The following is a 15,889-nucleotide window of genomic DNA, read 5'->3' on the forward strand; positions in this document are numbered from 1 at the left end:
CTCTAGACCTACAAGACGCTTATTTTCACGTGCCTATCCACAGGAACCACAAGCAATACCTCGGGTTCGCTGTGGCGGGCAGACACTACCAGTTTCGGGTGTTGCCCTTCGGCCTGAAGTCGACACCACGCATTTTCACAAAATGCCTGTTTCCAGTAGCAGCGTACCTCCGGCAGCAACATCACCAAGTCTTCCCATACTTGGACGACTGGCTCGTCAAGGCGCCCTCTTTCGCGGGCGTGACCAAGTCCTCCAACGCCTGTCTTCGACTTGGGCCTCACTCTCAATCGAGACAAAAATTTATTCAAAGTTTTATATAGCGCGAACAAGATCCTTACAGATATCAGAGCGCTTTACAAAGACAGGGTAGGGGCAATAGGAAATAACCGAGAGAATGGGAGCAGTATAATAGTCGCTAACATGGTAGGATAATAATAACATACATAGAACATATCAATATACAATCAGGTAAACAAGTAGTATCAGGAGAGCGAATCAGTAAAACAAAGTGTATCATATATTGGTCTGTAGTAAGAGAGTAGGGTGGGAGTGTCCCCATCAGGTAGAAGTATAGTGCCAAAGGACAGGTGAACAGTGATACAAAGCAGTGCAGAGTCTCTGATCCAGCACCTATTAGGTTCAGGAGATCTTGGCCAGAAGGATGGTTTTCACCTCTTTTTTGAAGAGTGCAGTGGAGGAGATAAGCCTAGTTTCAGGAGGGAGCGCATTCCAGATCCTGGGAGCCATTCCTGAGAAGGAGCGCTTGTATGTTTTCTCTTTCCGAAATCTAGAAGGTTTCAGGAGTAGATTTTTTGTACTTCTATTGGCTCTAGAACCTCCTGATATAGATAACTTTTGAGCGAGGTAGTTGGGTGCATTGTGGTGCACGGCCGCGTGTGTCATAACTGCAATTTTTAGTTGTATTCTGGCTTCAAAAGGCAGCCATTTCAGAGACTTTAAGTCTGGGGTTATATGCGAATGTTTTCTTGAGCCAGTAATGAGTCTCGCTGCAGCGTTCAGGGAGGCTCTTAAGGGTGCTGTTGTGGATAGCGGGAGTCCGCTGAGGGCCACAATTCCGTAGTCTATTCTAGGGATGACTAAAGCTTGTACGGCAGTTTGGAAGTCTTCGGCCGGGAGGAAGGGTTTAATTTTCCTCAGTGTGTTGATTTGGAAATTAGCTCCTTTTGTGGCTTTGCTAACGTGCTGCTGCATGTTGAGCTTGGCGTCGAGTGTAATGCCTAGGGATTTCGCCGAGTCCACGATGGTCGGTTGGACATTGAATGCTGTTAGGTTATTGAGCCAGGTTTGGGTGGTGGAGATTTTCGCCGGGGGTGAGATGAGTAGGAACTCAGTTTTCAGAGCATTTAGTTTGAGGTGATTATCGGCCAACCAAGATTGAGTGTTAATAAGCGTGGAATTCAGATGTTTCATATCTTCCGGGGATTGTAGCTTTAGGTAAAGTTGTGTGTCGTCAGCGTACATATGGAATTGGACATTGGAAGCTTGGAGCAAGGTGGCGAGCGGTTCCATGACGAGGTTGAACAGTGTGGGGGAGAGGGAGGATCCTTGTGGAACACCTAGGTCTGCAGGCACAGGTGTAGATAGCACATTGTCGATCTTGAACTTCTGAGACCGGTTGTGGAGGAAGGACGAGAACCACTTGAGAACAGTTCCCGATAGACCCATTCTAGAGCTTAGCAGCTCCAGTAAGTTCTCATGTTTGACCGTGTCAAATGCTGACGAGAGGTCGAGAAGGATGAGGAGGCAGGACTCATTGCGATCAAGAATTTGGAGGGCGTCATCAATTATGTGTGTCATAGCTGTTTCCGTGCTATGTTTCGCTCGGAAGCCTGATTGATGAGGGTTGAGGAGGTCAAAATGGTCAATGTGTTTTGTTAGTTGGAGTTGGACACATTTCTCCAGCAGTTTGGCCAGGGTGTGGATATTGGTGATGGGCCGGTAATTGTTTAGGTCAGACGGATCTGCTGTAGGTTTCTTGAGTATAGGTGTGACTTGCCCTACCTTGAGGGAGTCTGGAATGAGGCCTTGTTGTAAGGAGCTGTTGATGATTTTGGTCCAGAGAGGGAGGAGCAAGGGGATGAAGTCTTTTACAGCATTAGCAGGTAGAGGGTCTGTGAGGTGATTAGAGGGCTTCAAGGTGCAGAGCAGTTTGTGTATTGCTTCTTCCGAGTAGGTATCGAAGTACAGCCAGGATGCCTTGTTTTTAGGCTGAGTGTTAGACATTCTGGTGTGGTTGGGGAGTCGGCTCACATCCATGATGAGGTCATTTCTTATGTTGTCAGTCTTTAGCTTAAAGAAGGCAGAGAAGGCTTCACAGTGTGGGGTGTCGCTTGTTGTGCTGTTTGGTTGTGAGGGTTGAGTCTTTGTTTGGGTCTTGATTAGTTCGAACAGCTTTCTTGGCCTGTTTTTTGCTTGGTCCAACTGACTGCTAAAGAAGACCGACTTAGTGCGCTTTATTTTCCTGAAGTAGGCATTTCTCTTGTTCTTGAGCCTTTTGAGGTGCAGTGCTGAAGGGTCCGATCTCCAGGTGCGCTCTGCCATTCGCATAGTACGCCTGTCGTCATTGAGTCTATCGTCATACCAGGGGTTAGAAATTTTGGTGGAGACTCTCTTCAGTTGCAATGGGGCGACTTCATTGACTATTGTATTCATAGAGTCAAGGTAGTGGTCGGTCAGTGATTGAACATCCGAGGCACCTGAAGGGGGAAGGAGGAGATTGCCGATGTGGGGAGGTAGGGTAGAGGGGTTAAGATTCTTCATGTCCCTTTTCTATGTTTTGCATTTGATTGGTTGAGCCGGGATAGGTTTAACTTTTTCATTGATAAAGAAGGTGATAATGTGGTGATCTGACCAGTCGCAGGGTTGGATCGCCTCCAGTTGTGTAGTGTTCTCTTTGGCAATGATGAGATCGAGTATCGAGCCTTTGTCGTGTGTTGGTCTATCGCATATTTGGGTGAGGTCAAGCGCATTAAGGAAACTTTTGAGACTATTCACCATAGTGTCCTTCGGATCATTCCAGTGGAGATTGAAGTCACCCAGGTAGACTTGGGTGGTCTGCCGACCGGCATTGGACGAGATCATGTCCATGAGTTGTTGGGTGAATACGAGATTGTCACCAGGCGGGTGATAGATGAGATGTAAGGCACAAACTTGTTTGGTCTCGCAGGTGATGTCGAGGCAGAGGAGTTCACAGGAGGAAAGGGAGGGGGAGGTGACTTGAGTAACGGAGAGGTTGCTCCTAAAAATGCATGCAATTCCCCCGCCCGTCTTGTCAGGCGACCTGTCCAACCTAATGATGTGATAGTTGGGGGGGGACTAGTATGTCCATAATCGCTGTAGAGGCTTCAGAAAGCCACGTTTCCGACGAGATCAGCGATGTCGGAGGAATGTCTCTGGGCCGATCTGCAATTGAGTAAGATGCATTTGAGTTTGGGAGAGAGAAGGGTGGTCGAGCTTTCTAGTGTGAGGGGAACTTTTCTGAGGTTGTTAGGGACGGAGCCTCTGTTGTTGAGTGTTGGGAGCCTCACAGGGTTTGTAAGAATTATGGGTATGGGGATGTGTGTGTTGGGTATGTGTTTTTCCGGACCTGGGCCATAAGAGCGTAGGAGAGAGCGGGTGATAATTATTGCGAACGGGGATAGTCGGCCAGCGCGGATGTCGTTGGAGGCGAGGGTATGTAGGGAGGGTGCGTCGTTTGTAGGGTAGAGGGACGGTGGGAGGTAGATAGGGCTGTGAGGAGAGAAGGTCTTTGATTGCGTGGACATCTTTTTTTGATTTGTAGAATATCCTCTTTGACTTGTTGGAGGGTGGATAAAGTCAGGTCAGAAGGTGCATTGGGGATGGGGTTGGTGGTGAGAGTCATTGGTGAATGGTTGATTAGTGGGCTGGAAAGCATGCAGGGAATCAAGGGGGGGATATACTAGCGTTGTTGGAAGGTTCTGCGGCGCCAATGAGTGGGATGGCATTGAAAGTGTGGGCGTGTTTGTGGGCGAGGGGTGTGGGTGAGGTAGGTGAAGTAGGCGGTGGGTGGGAGGCATAGGTAGTGAGGTCAGTGGGAGACGGTGCCGGTGAGTAGAAGAGCGAGTGAAGGCTGAGGACAGTGGGGGAGACAGGAGGGTAGTGAGGGCTGAGAATAGGAGGTGGGAGAGAGGGGGATGCTAAGGTAGGTAAGGCGGTATGTTCTGTATGTTTTGTTGGGAGGGTGAGGGTGTCGTGGGTGGGAGTGGGGAGGGGGCTGGGGGTGGAGAGAATAGGAGGTGGGAGAGAGGGGGATGCTAAGGTAGGGGAGGCGGTATGTTTTGTTGGGAGGGTGAGGGTGTCGTGGGTGGGAGTGGGGAGGGAGAGGCGTCTGCCGTGGGGGGGATGGGCGGGGGGGGGGTGGACAAACTCCGAGCGGTGGTGTGTTCAGATGGTGGCGTGTTGTGGGTGGGAGTTGTTGTGTCGGGGGGGAGAGGGATGGGGGGGGTATGAGTGGGGATAAAGGGGGTCATGTTAGAGGGGCGGCTAGTATGTGAGGTGACGAGATTTGTGACTGTGTTTGGGGAGTGTGGGGCGTTAACAGCAGGTGGGCCATTTTCTGGGGAGCTGGGGGAAGAGGTGTTGTAGGTGGGGGCTGCGTCGTCAGGGGTGATAGAGCTGGTGGAATTCTGGGTGGAGGTCCGCAGCTTGGAGAGGTGCTCTTTGAACTTGGGGAACAAGTTATCTAATAGTTCCAGGTTCTTGTCCGTGGATTGCATTAGGACAATCCCGTTATTGTAGATAGTAATGGTGGTTCTGCCATGGAAGAGTTGGGAGGGTGTGATAGAGAGCGTTATGCCATGAGCTGTTTTCCTGGTGGTGGAGACGGTGAGTAGGGTTAGAAACGCTTTTCTCCATTGGGCTGTGCGTGAGGTGTGGAAGATGATGTCAATGTTCAGGGCTCCATTGCCCGGTGAGAAGTAGGTGTCGGCAAATTATGTCTTCTTGCATCCTGTTAGTTCCACACTGCCACCTTCATATGCGCCCTCTTCAGCCAGCACTATCCACTCAATGGATCCAGTGTACAGGCTCTTTCGACGATGTCATCCGGGTGACTCCTCCCATGGTGAAAGCTCTAGAGTGGTGGATTCACCCGCAGAACCTTATGCGGGGTTTGCCTTTCCTGCTTCCAGTTTCTCCGCATATCATAACAGATGCGTCCCTGGATGGTTGGGGTGCGTTGCTCCAAGAACTCAGAATCAACGGACAGTGGTCCCCTTCAGAGCGACAGCTGCACATAAACCTTCTCGAGTTACGAGCAGTTTACCTGGCGCTTCGAGCATTCCTTCCTCGAATCAAAAATTCTCCAGTGCTTGTGAGGACAGACAATACCACCACAATGCACTATATAAACAAACAAGGGGGGACCCGTTCTCTGACGTTATCTCACGAATCTCAGAAAATCTGGAATTGGCTGCTTCTTCACAACATTTCCCTCCGTGCAGAATACGTCCCTGGAATGGACAATGTCCTTACAGATTCACTGAGCAGACAGCGCTCAGTGTGCCACGAGTGGGAGTTGGATCAGCAGCTTCTCAGTCACATCTTCTCTCGATGGGGCAGGCCTCACCTGGACCTTTTCGCAACCAGACACAACGCCAAATGCCAACATTACGCAAGCTGGCCTCCCCAAAAGGGGTCTCTAGGGAATGCATTTTCGATCGCATGGTTCTACGTCTTTGCGTACGCATTTCCTCAGTTTCCCCTGATTCCCAGGGTCCTCCGGAAGCTGAAGGCGGAACATTGTACCCTGATCTTGACAGCTCCAGCTTGGCCGCGCCAGCACTGGTTTACGGAGCTTCATCTCCTATCGCTGGATCCCATTGAAGCCGTTCCTCAATCTCCTCACAATGAACCAAGGACAAGTCGAGCATCCGGATGCAGCATCTCTCAAATTATCGGCTTGGCTCCTGAGTTCAGAGAATTCCAGAACTTAGACATCCCGCCAGATTGCAGAGCTTTTCTAGCCCGAGCTCGGGCTGCCAGTACCAACAAGTCTTATTCCCTGAAATGGAAAATATTCTGCTTGTGGTGCAAGTCACAGAAAGTACACCCTTTTTCTTCGTCACCTGCACAGATTTTGCCGTACCTTCTACATTAGGCAAACTCAGGTCTGGCTCATGCTTCAATAAAAGTTCACCTGGCTGACATATCTCGTTTCAGGCGTTCCTCGACTGGTGCTTCCCTCTGGTCCAGCAGACTCATAAAACAATTTCTTAAAGGCTTGTTCAGAACATTCCCTCCGGTGAAGACTTTACCGCCTACCTGACAGCTAAACATTGTGCTGGCTCAATTAATGAAACATCCCTTTGAGCCGATACACAAAGCTGATATCAAATATCTTTCCTGGAAAACGGCTCTTCTACTGGCGCTTACTTCAGCAAGACGAGTAAGCGAACTCCAAGCTTCTCAATTCAAGACCCTTTTCCTCCAATTCAGACATGACAGAGTGAATCTAAGGACTAATCCTAAATACATCCCAAAAGTCCATTCTGACTTTCACCTTAATGAGCCTATAGTCCTGCGCTCTTTATTCCCGAATCCACATTCCGCAGCAGAGAGGTCTCTCCACTCTCTTGATCTCAAACCTTGTCTTAAATTCTACATCCACAGAACAGACATTTCGAAAATCTAACCAACTCTTCGTTGCTTTTAGCAGATCTAGGAAAGGTCTTCCATTGACTAAGCAGAGCATTTCACGTTTGATCTCTGCGACTATTGCTTTCTGTCATCAGCAAGCAGGACATCTCTGCATTCCAAGGTTCGTGCTCATTCTACTAGAGCAGTCTCAACCTCCATGGCGCTCTTTGCTGGAGTGCCCATTATTGACATCTGCAGAGCGGCGACATGGAAGACGCGGCATAAGTTCACCAGGCACTACAGCTTGGATACTGAACTTTTGAAAGATGCAGCAGTGGGACAAGCTGTGCTCCGTCATCTATTTCACTAGAGATGAGCCTTCTCTTTCATCCCACCTTCCTACTGTCTACTTGCACATTTCTCTATCATTTTTTTTAGAACAGTTTTTATTGAGTTGAAAGCACAAAAGCATAAAAGGCATTACATCAGTACCGCATCTCCGCCATAATCATCAGTCCAGTACAAGGCAAGAACTTGGAGAAGCATCTTATTCAATAGGAAAATATGTACTCATTCCTTGTGCTCCTAGGCAATAATAGCAGTGCCACCAGATGCGGACAGTCGACCCAATCCCGTAGGTGACACCCCCCCCCCTTACCCCCACTAATCCTCTACCCCAACTACATTCCCCTCCTCCCCACCCCCCTCCCGTGTCGCGGTGGAACCCCGTTGGGATGGAAATGGGTTGACATCTCTGGTCAAACCTAACAATTGGACCAATGGATACTATGTGGTATGGGTCGTCTCACTTCACAGGAAGGGGGCAGCAGCTGACAACCGACTTATGCAAGGTGATCTACATTTATCTCAATATATTATGGCGAGTGTCCCAGGGCTATGTGCAGGGGTCTCCTCATCCTCGTCTGCAGGGAGTGCAAGTTCTATGACTAATCTTTCCCAGGCTCTCGCCCTCCCTAGTGCCTGTTCATTGCCTGTTCTATGTGCCATTTGTAGTCTGACCTCCCCCTCGCATTGGGCCCACTTACTAAATTCATTTTTCCATTTATCTACACTGGGACCCTTGTTCGCCTTCCACTAAGAGGTTATGGTCCTTTTAGCTAAGAGGGAACCCCAGGTCAATAAATGTACTAGTGATTTTGTTCTTTGAGGTATGGGGAAACCAATGGAGGATACAATGTGTCATGGAGGATTGTAGGTCTCGCTCTGTAACATCCCTCAACAGTGTCGTCACCCCTTGCCAAAAGGAGTCGAGTGCCGGACAAGCCCACAACATATGCTTGAAATCGGCGTCCTCCATTGCACATCGTGGACAAGCCACAGACTGGGTTGGGAAGTATTTATGTTACCGGACTGGTGTTAGATAAGCCCTATGTAGGATGTGAAAGTGCACCAGCTGGAACCGCGCATTTCGCGTGCCCTTCCAAGCCCTCTCCACTATCCCACTCCACGCCGTATCTGGTATATCCATCCCTATATCCGCTTCCCATTTCGACTTCAAAGTTATCAGTGGGGCTAGAGCTTCCTGGGTCATGCGCTTGTACAAGCAAGTGACTGCTTTGACTGTGCCCGCAGCAACCACCACATACTGGCAGCCCATAGATGTAGGCGGTTCCGTCAGGCCCAATTTCCAGTGTTTGCGAACCGCTGTTGTGAGCGCCGCATGCATCAGAAAGTCACCTCCTGGTAATTCAAAACGGTCCCTCAGAACATCAAATGGCAGCAGAGCGCCATCCTCATATAGGTCGCTTATTGTCGCTAAACCCTGTTGTCTCCAGGCCTCCAACCTCCGCCAGGTTCCTCCGTGCGGCAGTGCCCTGCATATTTTTAGTGGGATATCGGGTGCATACGGGACCTCTATGCACCTCAGTCAGAGGTACCTATTCCAACATTTTCGGGCTGTGGCAAATTCCTGATTAAGCTGCATGTCACCAATCGGGAGGCGCAGAACTATGCGAGACAACACCAGCAAGGGACCCGTCTGCTCACCTGTCTCTCCTTCTTCCCTAGTTGCCCTCGCTACCCACTGCGTGAGCCATTGAAGTTGGGCTGCTATGTAGTACGTCTCATAGTCTGGGACCGCTAGTCCCCTCTCTGCTCGGGGTCGCATGAGTGTCCCGAGCGCCACCCTACGCCTGCCCGAACCCCACAGAAAGGAACTGATCATCACCTTAAGTCTCCGAAAGTAGCTCACCGGGATCCAGATCGGGAGAGCCCTAAAGAAGTAGAGTAATCGCGGAAGGGTCACCATTTTGAGGAGTGCCACTCGTCCCGCTACGGATAAAGGGAGGGTGCTCCAGAACTCAAAACTAGCTTTGGCGCCCCTGATCACCTTCCCCACGTTTCCCTCCAGTATGTCTCCCCGTTCGTGATAAATCACCGTGCCTAAGTAGGGCAGACTTCTCTCCTCCCAGGTCACCCCCTCAGTAGTCTGCGGGCACTCTTTACCCCCCCCCCCCACCCCCCACCCCCCGAGTCGGAAATAGGCACAACTTCGTCCAGTTGACTTTTAACCCTGCTACCACACTTAGGGCTCACAGCAGAGATTTCGCTCCTCGGAAGGATTCTCCCGTATCTGCCAAAAACATTAATAGGTCATCCGCATAAAGTGCGATATGGTGGACCTGCCCGTATACGTCTAACCCCTGATATGCTCGCCCCAATCGAGCGTGCGCTGCGAAGGTTCCACCGCTATGGCGAACAGTGGTGAGCGGGGACAACCCTGGTGTGTTCCCCTTCCCACCCTACATGTCTCAGATATCACCCCTCACCCCCCCCGTTCGAACTCTGGCCGTTGCATCTTTGTATAATAAAGCAGTCCAGCTCACGAATTCCGGACCCAACCCCATCCGACGCATAACATGAAAGAGGTAGTCCCACTCTAAACTATCGAATGCTTTTTCGATGTCAGCAGCGAACACTGCTGCCGCGTCCTCCTCATAGGTATCGTCCTCCAGAACATGTAGGAGCCGTCGTATATTAAGCGCTGTGTTGCGGCAGGGATGAACCCGGACTGTTCGGCATATATCAGTGTGGACATGTGGGGAGGCAGCCGAGTCGCCAGGATTTTGCTCAAGATTTTGTAATCCAAGTTTTGCACATTTCTCTCTCATATTGCATTTTGGTACCTTTTGCTTTCACAATTGATATGTTATTATCTAGTGAGATTTGATGTTGTACCATTCGAAATGTGCTTGTTATTGCTTGCTACTCTGATTCAGGCATGTGAATTTATGAAAGATACCGATAATACTGGATAAGGAATGCGTTACTTACCTGTAACTGCAGTTATCCAGTATTGGAATCTTTCATAGATTCACATGCAACCCACCCGCCTCCCCTGGAAGGGCTCACCTTTGTTCTCTCAGTAATATACTACTTAGCACTGTGCTTACGAAAATCTGAGGGACCAGAGCTCCTTCCAGGAAGGTTCTAGAGGGTGGTGATAGCGGATTGGCTCTTAGCCAAAGTTTGGCCCTTTTCACAAAAGGACATGGATAAGTTACTAATGAGGTCTCTGGCCCATTACTATGTATATATGTCTATATGACATTACTTTATATATGGACTCCCATCCCGACGACGGGGAATGATTCAGGCATGTGAATCTATGAAAGGTACCAATACTGGATAACTGCAGTTACAGGTAAGTAGCGCATTCCTTTGAAGTTATTGATGTGTTACTAATTATTGGTAATTTGAATCACCTTTTATTTTTCTGTTGAAATGCCATTAATTTTGTCGTTCACTGTTAGCAATGTTTGGTGGTCACTGCTGCTTCAGAGAAAAGCAGAAGCCATAGAAGTGTCATAAGGTGATTGGTTTAGAATAATTTTTAGGAGTAATATCAAAGTGTTTCACAAAAGGATACCTTCGCATTCTCTGCATAGATGAATGTTAGTGGATTAGGGCAACGGTGATATTTAGTGGTGCTGGGTGGTTGTATGTGTTTGTGTGCAGGTCTTCAGAAAGCGAGATTTTCATGGCAGCACTGTAGACTCATTAACATGTTTACTTTTAATTTTCTCTTTAGATTTACCTTGTGGGCTATTCTTTTTGTTTTGGGACGACTGCTTACTTTGATTCTCTCAGTTCTTACTGTGGGCTTTGGCCTCGCCAGAGCAGATAATCAGATTTTGGATCTCAGCCTTGGAAACTTCAATGTGTTGGCCATCAGGTACTTCCTATACAATTCTTCAAATCTTATTGAATACATTTTTCATTGCTTTAAGTGAAGCCTTTTGGTGAGGGGGCCCAATTCATATACAATGCCAACTCAAGCATTCTGTAAGAACTTAAAATAAAATGTTCAAGGCATGTGTGACTGCAAATACACATGCTTTGGATACTCCTGCCATCTAGTGTTTGGTCCGGATGTGTGCAAGTTGTTGTTCTTCGAAGAAGTCTTTCGAGTTATGAAGTAATGACACCTCCTCTTGGTGATATATATGCTCATGGGCTTTGACTCCATTGTTTTTTTTTTTTTTAAAGTTTTTAATGAAAAGAAACAGACATACAAATAAATAAACCAAACCTCACAAGGCAGAGACATAATAATACATTGTCATGGGACCGTGCAGGCAAAGATCAAAGGCTAGATGAATGCAATCAGATAGAACGGGGGTAGGGGCGGACAAGGAAACAAGCGGAATCATCAACCATAGATGACGAGTGAATGCCAATTAGGGGGACGAAGACACATCAATGGTCACATCCTGTGGGGGGGTACATATATTACCATGATAAGCATGCCACTGGGACCAGATTCTACCCCATTTCTTGGGCCGTCCCCGGGAAAGGTACACAGTCTTCTCCCGGAACATGCACCAGTCCATGTTTTCTTTCCACTTGGATAGGGTAGGTGGTCTATGTGAACCCCAGAGCTGGGCAATGTCCCTCTTCGCGACCATATTGCCAAGGGTCGCCCATATAATCTGCGCTGAGCTGTAGTCATTAGGCTCCCAAACATTCAACAAACAACGCCTGGCCTCGGGCAGCAGGGACACACCCGTGACACTTTTCATGACATCATGCACTCGGGACCAGAACCTGACCATCTCCGGGCATTCCCACAATATGTGGAGAAAGGAACCAGACATCCCACAGCCATGCTTACATAACCCATCCAAGGAAAAACCCATTCGAACCAATCAAGGCCCGGTGACATACACTCGATGGAGAATCTTAAGTTGGACGAACCTCAAGCGAGCAGGAATGGCAACCTCTTTGGGCGAGGACAAAGCGGATTGCCAGTCCTCATCGTCCAATTCAAGTCCGTCTGCCCACCATGCAGCCCGGAGGCGGACCAGCAAGTCAGCTCTGTTATTGATGAGTTTCTTATAAATCAAGGAGATCGTACTGTCGGGCACATGACCATCCAAAATGCGGTCCTCCAAAGGGGAAGACTCAGGAATATCAGCACCCGCAGCAAACACAGACAACAGAGCGTGACGGATCTGGGCGTATCTAAAGAATTCATTGTCACTAAGCTCATACTCCACTCGCAGCACATCAAAGGACTGGACAGTACCCTTCGACCACAAATCGCCCACTCTGCTAATACCAATCATGTCCCATTTATCAAAGCCTTTCGTTTTCCACAGATGGCCCAAGCATTCCGAATCATACAAAGGGGTGGCCCGAGTAAACCTGCCACACCAACCCAAGGCCGCATTCGCATCACGCCACACTCTCACCGCAATCTTAGTGGGACCGGTCAGTGTTCCACGGAGACTACCAGAATACAACGCTCTGCTGAAGGTCCCCCCAGGCAAAATAAATCTGTCCATGGAGAACGCCGGGGCAGGGCCCGTTGCGTAGGTCGCATGATTAATCGCACTTAACTGGGATGACCAATAGTAACGTCTGATGTCCGGGAGGGCTATACCGCCATCATACCATGGAAGCGTGAGTTTAGAAAGAGCAATACGGGCACGCCCATCCCAGACCAGTTGTCTCTGTAGGCTCTCCACTTCACGAAAATAGCCCGAGGCAATCGGGTCAAAGGAATTCTGAAGTGCGTACAGAAATCGAGGCAGAGACATCATCTTGAAAAGCGCCGCTCTACCGAGGGGCGACAGCGGCAACCTACGCCAGCGAGCCACATAAAGCTTGAGCCGCTGAAGGGGGGGCAATAAATTAAGCTCATAACGCCTGGAGGGGTCCAAGGAAACATAAATCCCCAAGTACTTAAACCCGGTCTCCGTCACGTGAATCGGAAATCTACGCGGCAGTGGAGGGAGATCTCCAGCCAAAACGTAGACGCAGGATTTAGCCCAATTGAGAACAAGACCGGAGTTCTTACCGAAAGAAGTAAGAACATCGAAAAGCACATTAAGGGACTTTTTAGGGGAGGGGAGATATAGGAGTATATCGTCCGCGTATAACGAGACTCGATCCTCAAAATCAGGAGACCATCGGATACCCCGCATAGAAGGTTCCCAACGGAGCCACTCCGCCAGAGGTTCGAGAGCGAGAGCAAAAAGCAAAGGGGATAGCGGACAGCCCTGTCGGGTACCCAGTCCAAGCGTAAAAACGCAAGACACTCTTCGATTAACAACTACCTGGGCCAGGGGATTTTCATAAAGAAGTTTCACCCAGGCTATGAAGCCCGGCCCAAACCCGAATTTCGAGAGGGCCGCCCAAAGGTAGGGCCATTCGATAGTGTCGAAGGCCATGGTGGCGTCAAGAGAAGCCAAAATGGCCGGTTCAGTAAGCGTCTCGGCTCTCGCGAGAACCCCGTGGAGCCTGCGCAGATTCAAAGCAGTGTTGCGGTGCGGGATAAAACCGGATTGATCTGGATGGATCAAGTCCCCGATCACAGTTACTAAGCGATTAGCCAACAGTAATTTCTCCCGTTTTTGCCTCCACTCGCATCTTCTCCTTCCCCCCGTTGTGTAACTTGCCTCCACTTGGTTTTCTGTTTCCCCCCGGTTCTTACCTGTCCCCCCTCGCCTTCGCTCACTTGCCTCCCCCTTTTGCCTTCTGTACCCCTGTGCTGCCCTCCCCCTCCTGTTCGCTCCCTCGAGCCGCCCTCCTTCCCGCCACTGCCCCCCGGTGTCTCCGCCCCCCTCCTGTCCATTGGCCGCCCCGCTCCCGCCACCCAGCTGACCCGCCCTCCCGGCTCCTCACTTATGACGCCCCCAGAGCGACCGTGCAGCGGACGTGCGCAGCGGGAGCACCGAATGAGCGCCAAAGGTAAGCCCGTCTGCGCCCGTCCGCGCCTGGACCGCGCCCAGTGCCAGGACCAAGCCGACCCGACGGACCTACGACGCTACCGAACTCAACGCACTCAACACCGGCCGAACCCCGGGTTGCTACCGAGCCACACCTAGACGCACCCACGGACCCTTCAGCTGCCACTCCTGCAAGTTCACCTGCAACCGGACCCACGCCACAGCAGCACCCACCAAGCCGACCTCCAGCAGCACCCACCTGAAGTGCATCCTGCTCAACACCCGCTCCATCCACAGACACGCTGTCGAGCTCTGGAACCTGCTCGACACCACATCTCCAGACGTCGCCTTCCTCACGGAAACCTGGATGAACGCCTCCTCAGCGCCCGACATCGCCATCGCCATCCCAGAGGGATACAAGATCACCCGGAGAGACCGCGCCAACAGACGGGAGGAGGCATCGCCATCATCCACAGGAACACCATCCGCATCACGACCAACACCGACGACACTCTCGCACCCGCCGAACACCTGCACTTCCAGATCCACGTCAACCCCAAGACCACCCTCAGAGGCACCCTCATCTACAGACCCCCGGGACCACGCACACAATTCAGCGTAGACATCGCCGACTTCATCAGCCTGCACGCCCTCCCCTCCGCCGACTACATCCTCCTCGGGGACCTCAACTTCCACCTAGAGAACAACGACCGCAACACCACCACCCTGCTGGACAACCTCGCCAACCTCGGACTCAAGCAACTGGTGACCACCCCCACCCACTACGCTGGACACACTCTCGACCCGGTCTTCTCTTCCAGCAAGGACATCGCCTTCAGCCACGCCACGGGACTCCACTGGACGGACCACAGCTGCGTCCACTTCAGCTTCAGAAGAACCACGCTCCACCATCACCAGCAACAGGCTCCCCGCAGAAGCTGGAACAAGATCACTGCAGACCAGCTCGCTACTTCCCTGAACAAGAACCCTCCCACCAGCACAACAAACCCCAGCCAAGCAGCCACCAACCTCACGAAATGGATCAGCGACTGCGCAGGCGACCTCGCCCCGCTGAAGACCCCGCCGAGCAGACCCGGCAGCAAGAAAGCCCCATGCTTTAACGACGAACTCAAGAGCTCCAAGAGGAACTGCAGAGCACTCGAGAAAATCTGGCGCAGAGACCCAACACCGGACAACATGTCTGCCCTCAAGCTCGCCACCCGAAAACACCACCAGCTCATCCACGCCACCAAGAAAAACACATTCAAGGAACGACTGGACAACAACGCACACAACAGCAAGGAACTCTTCAACATCGTGAAAGAACTCTCCAACCCCAACGCCGGAAACAACGACATCACCCCTTCGCAAGACCTCTGCAACTCCCTCGCTTCCTACTTCCACAACAAGATCGCGGACATACACAACAGCTTCATCACCCAACCGACGCACGCCACGACCGAACCACCGCCCCCCACCACCACCCTCCGCGCCTGGACCCCGATCAGCACCAAAGACACCATCCGCACGATGAACTCCATCCACTCCGGATCTCCGACAGACCCCTGCCCTCACCACGTCTTCAACAAGGCCGACGCTGTCATCGCACCCCACCTGCGGGACATCATCAACACCTCCTTCGACATCGCCACCTTCCCGGAGAGCTGGAAGCACGCCGAACTCAGCGCTCTACTAAAGAAACCATCAGCAGACCCAACCGACCTCAAGAACTACCGCCCCATCTCGCTGCTCCCGTTTCCGGCCAAAGTCATCGAGAAGACAGTCAACAAGCAACTGGCCGCCTTCCTCGAGACGAACGGTTCCCTCAACCTCTCGCAGTCTGGCTTCCGGACCAACCACAGCACCGAGACCGCCCTGATCGCAGCCACCGATGACATCCGAGCCCTGCTCGACAACGGAGAAACAGCGGCCCTCATCCTCCTGGACCTCTCCGCGGCCTTCGACAGTCTGCCACCGTACCCTAGTACAGCGCCTCAGCAACGTCGGAATCCAGGAGAAGGCACTGGAGTGGATCGTCTCCTTCCTCGCCGGAAGGACACAGAGAGTCCGCCTTCCCC

At 51.0% G+C, this 15,889-nt stretch overlaps 1 protein-coding gene across 2 annotated transcripts in view; it reads left to right on the plus strand.

The window, feature by feature from the left end:
- TRAM1 (translocation associated membrane protein 1) overlaps nt 1–15,889 on the plus strand; it is a 306,166-nt gene that overhangs the window by 253,785 nt on the left and 36,492 nt on the right. For both annotated transcript variants that reach the window (XM_078687162.1, XM_078687163.1), the window contains one exon: nt 10,670–10,813. In XM_078687162.1, the coding sequence (XP_078543288.1) occupies nt 10,670–10,813 (144 nt within the window). The remainder of the gene's footprint in view (nt 1–10,669; nt 10,814–15,889) is intronic.

This window comes from Lissotriton helveticus, chromosome 4_1, assembly GCF_964261635.1.
Source record: "Lissotriton helveticus chromosome 4_1, aLisHel1.1, whole genome shotgun sequence".
NCBI classification, from domain to species: domain Eukaryota; kingdom Metazoa; phylum Chordata; class Amphibia; order Caudata; family Salamandridae; genus Lissotriton; species Lissotriton helveticus.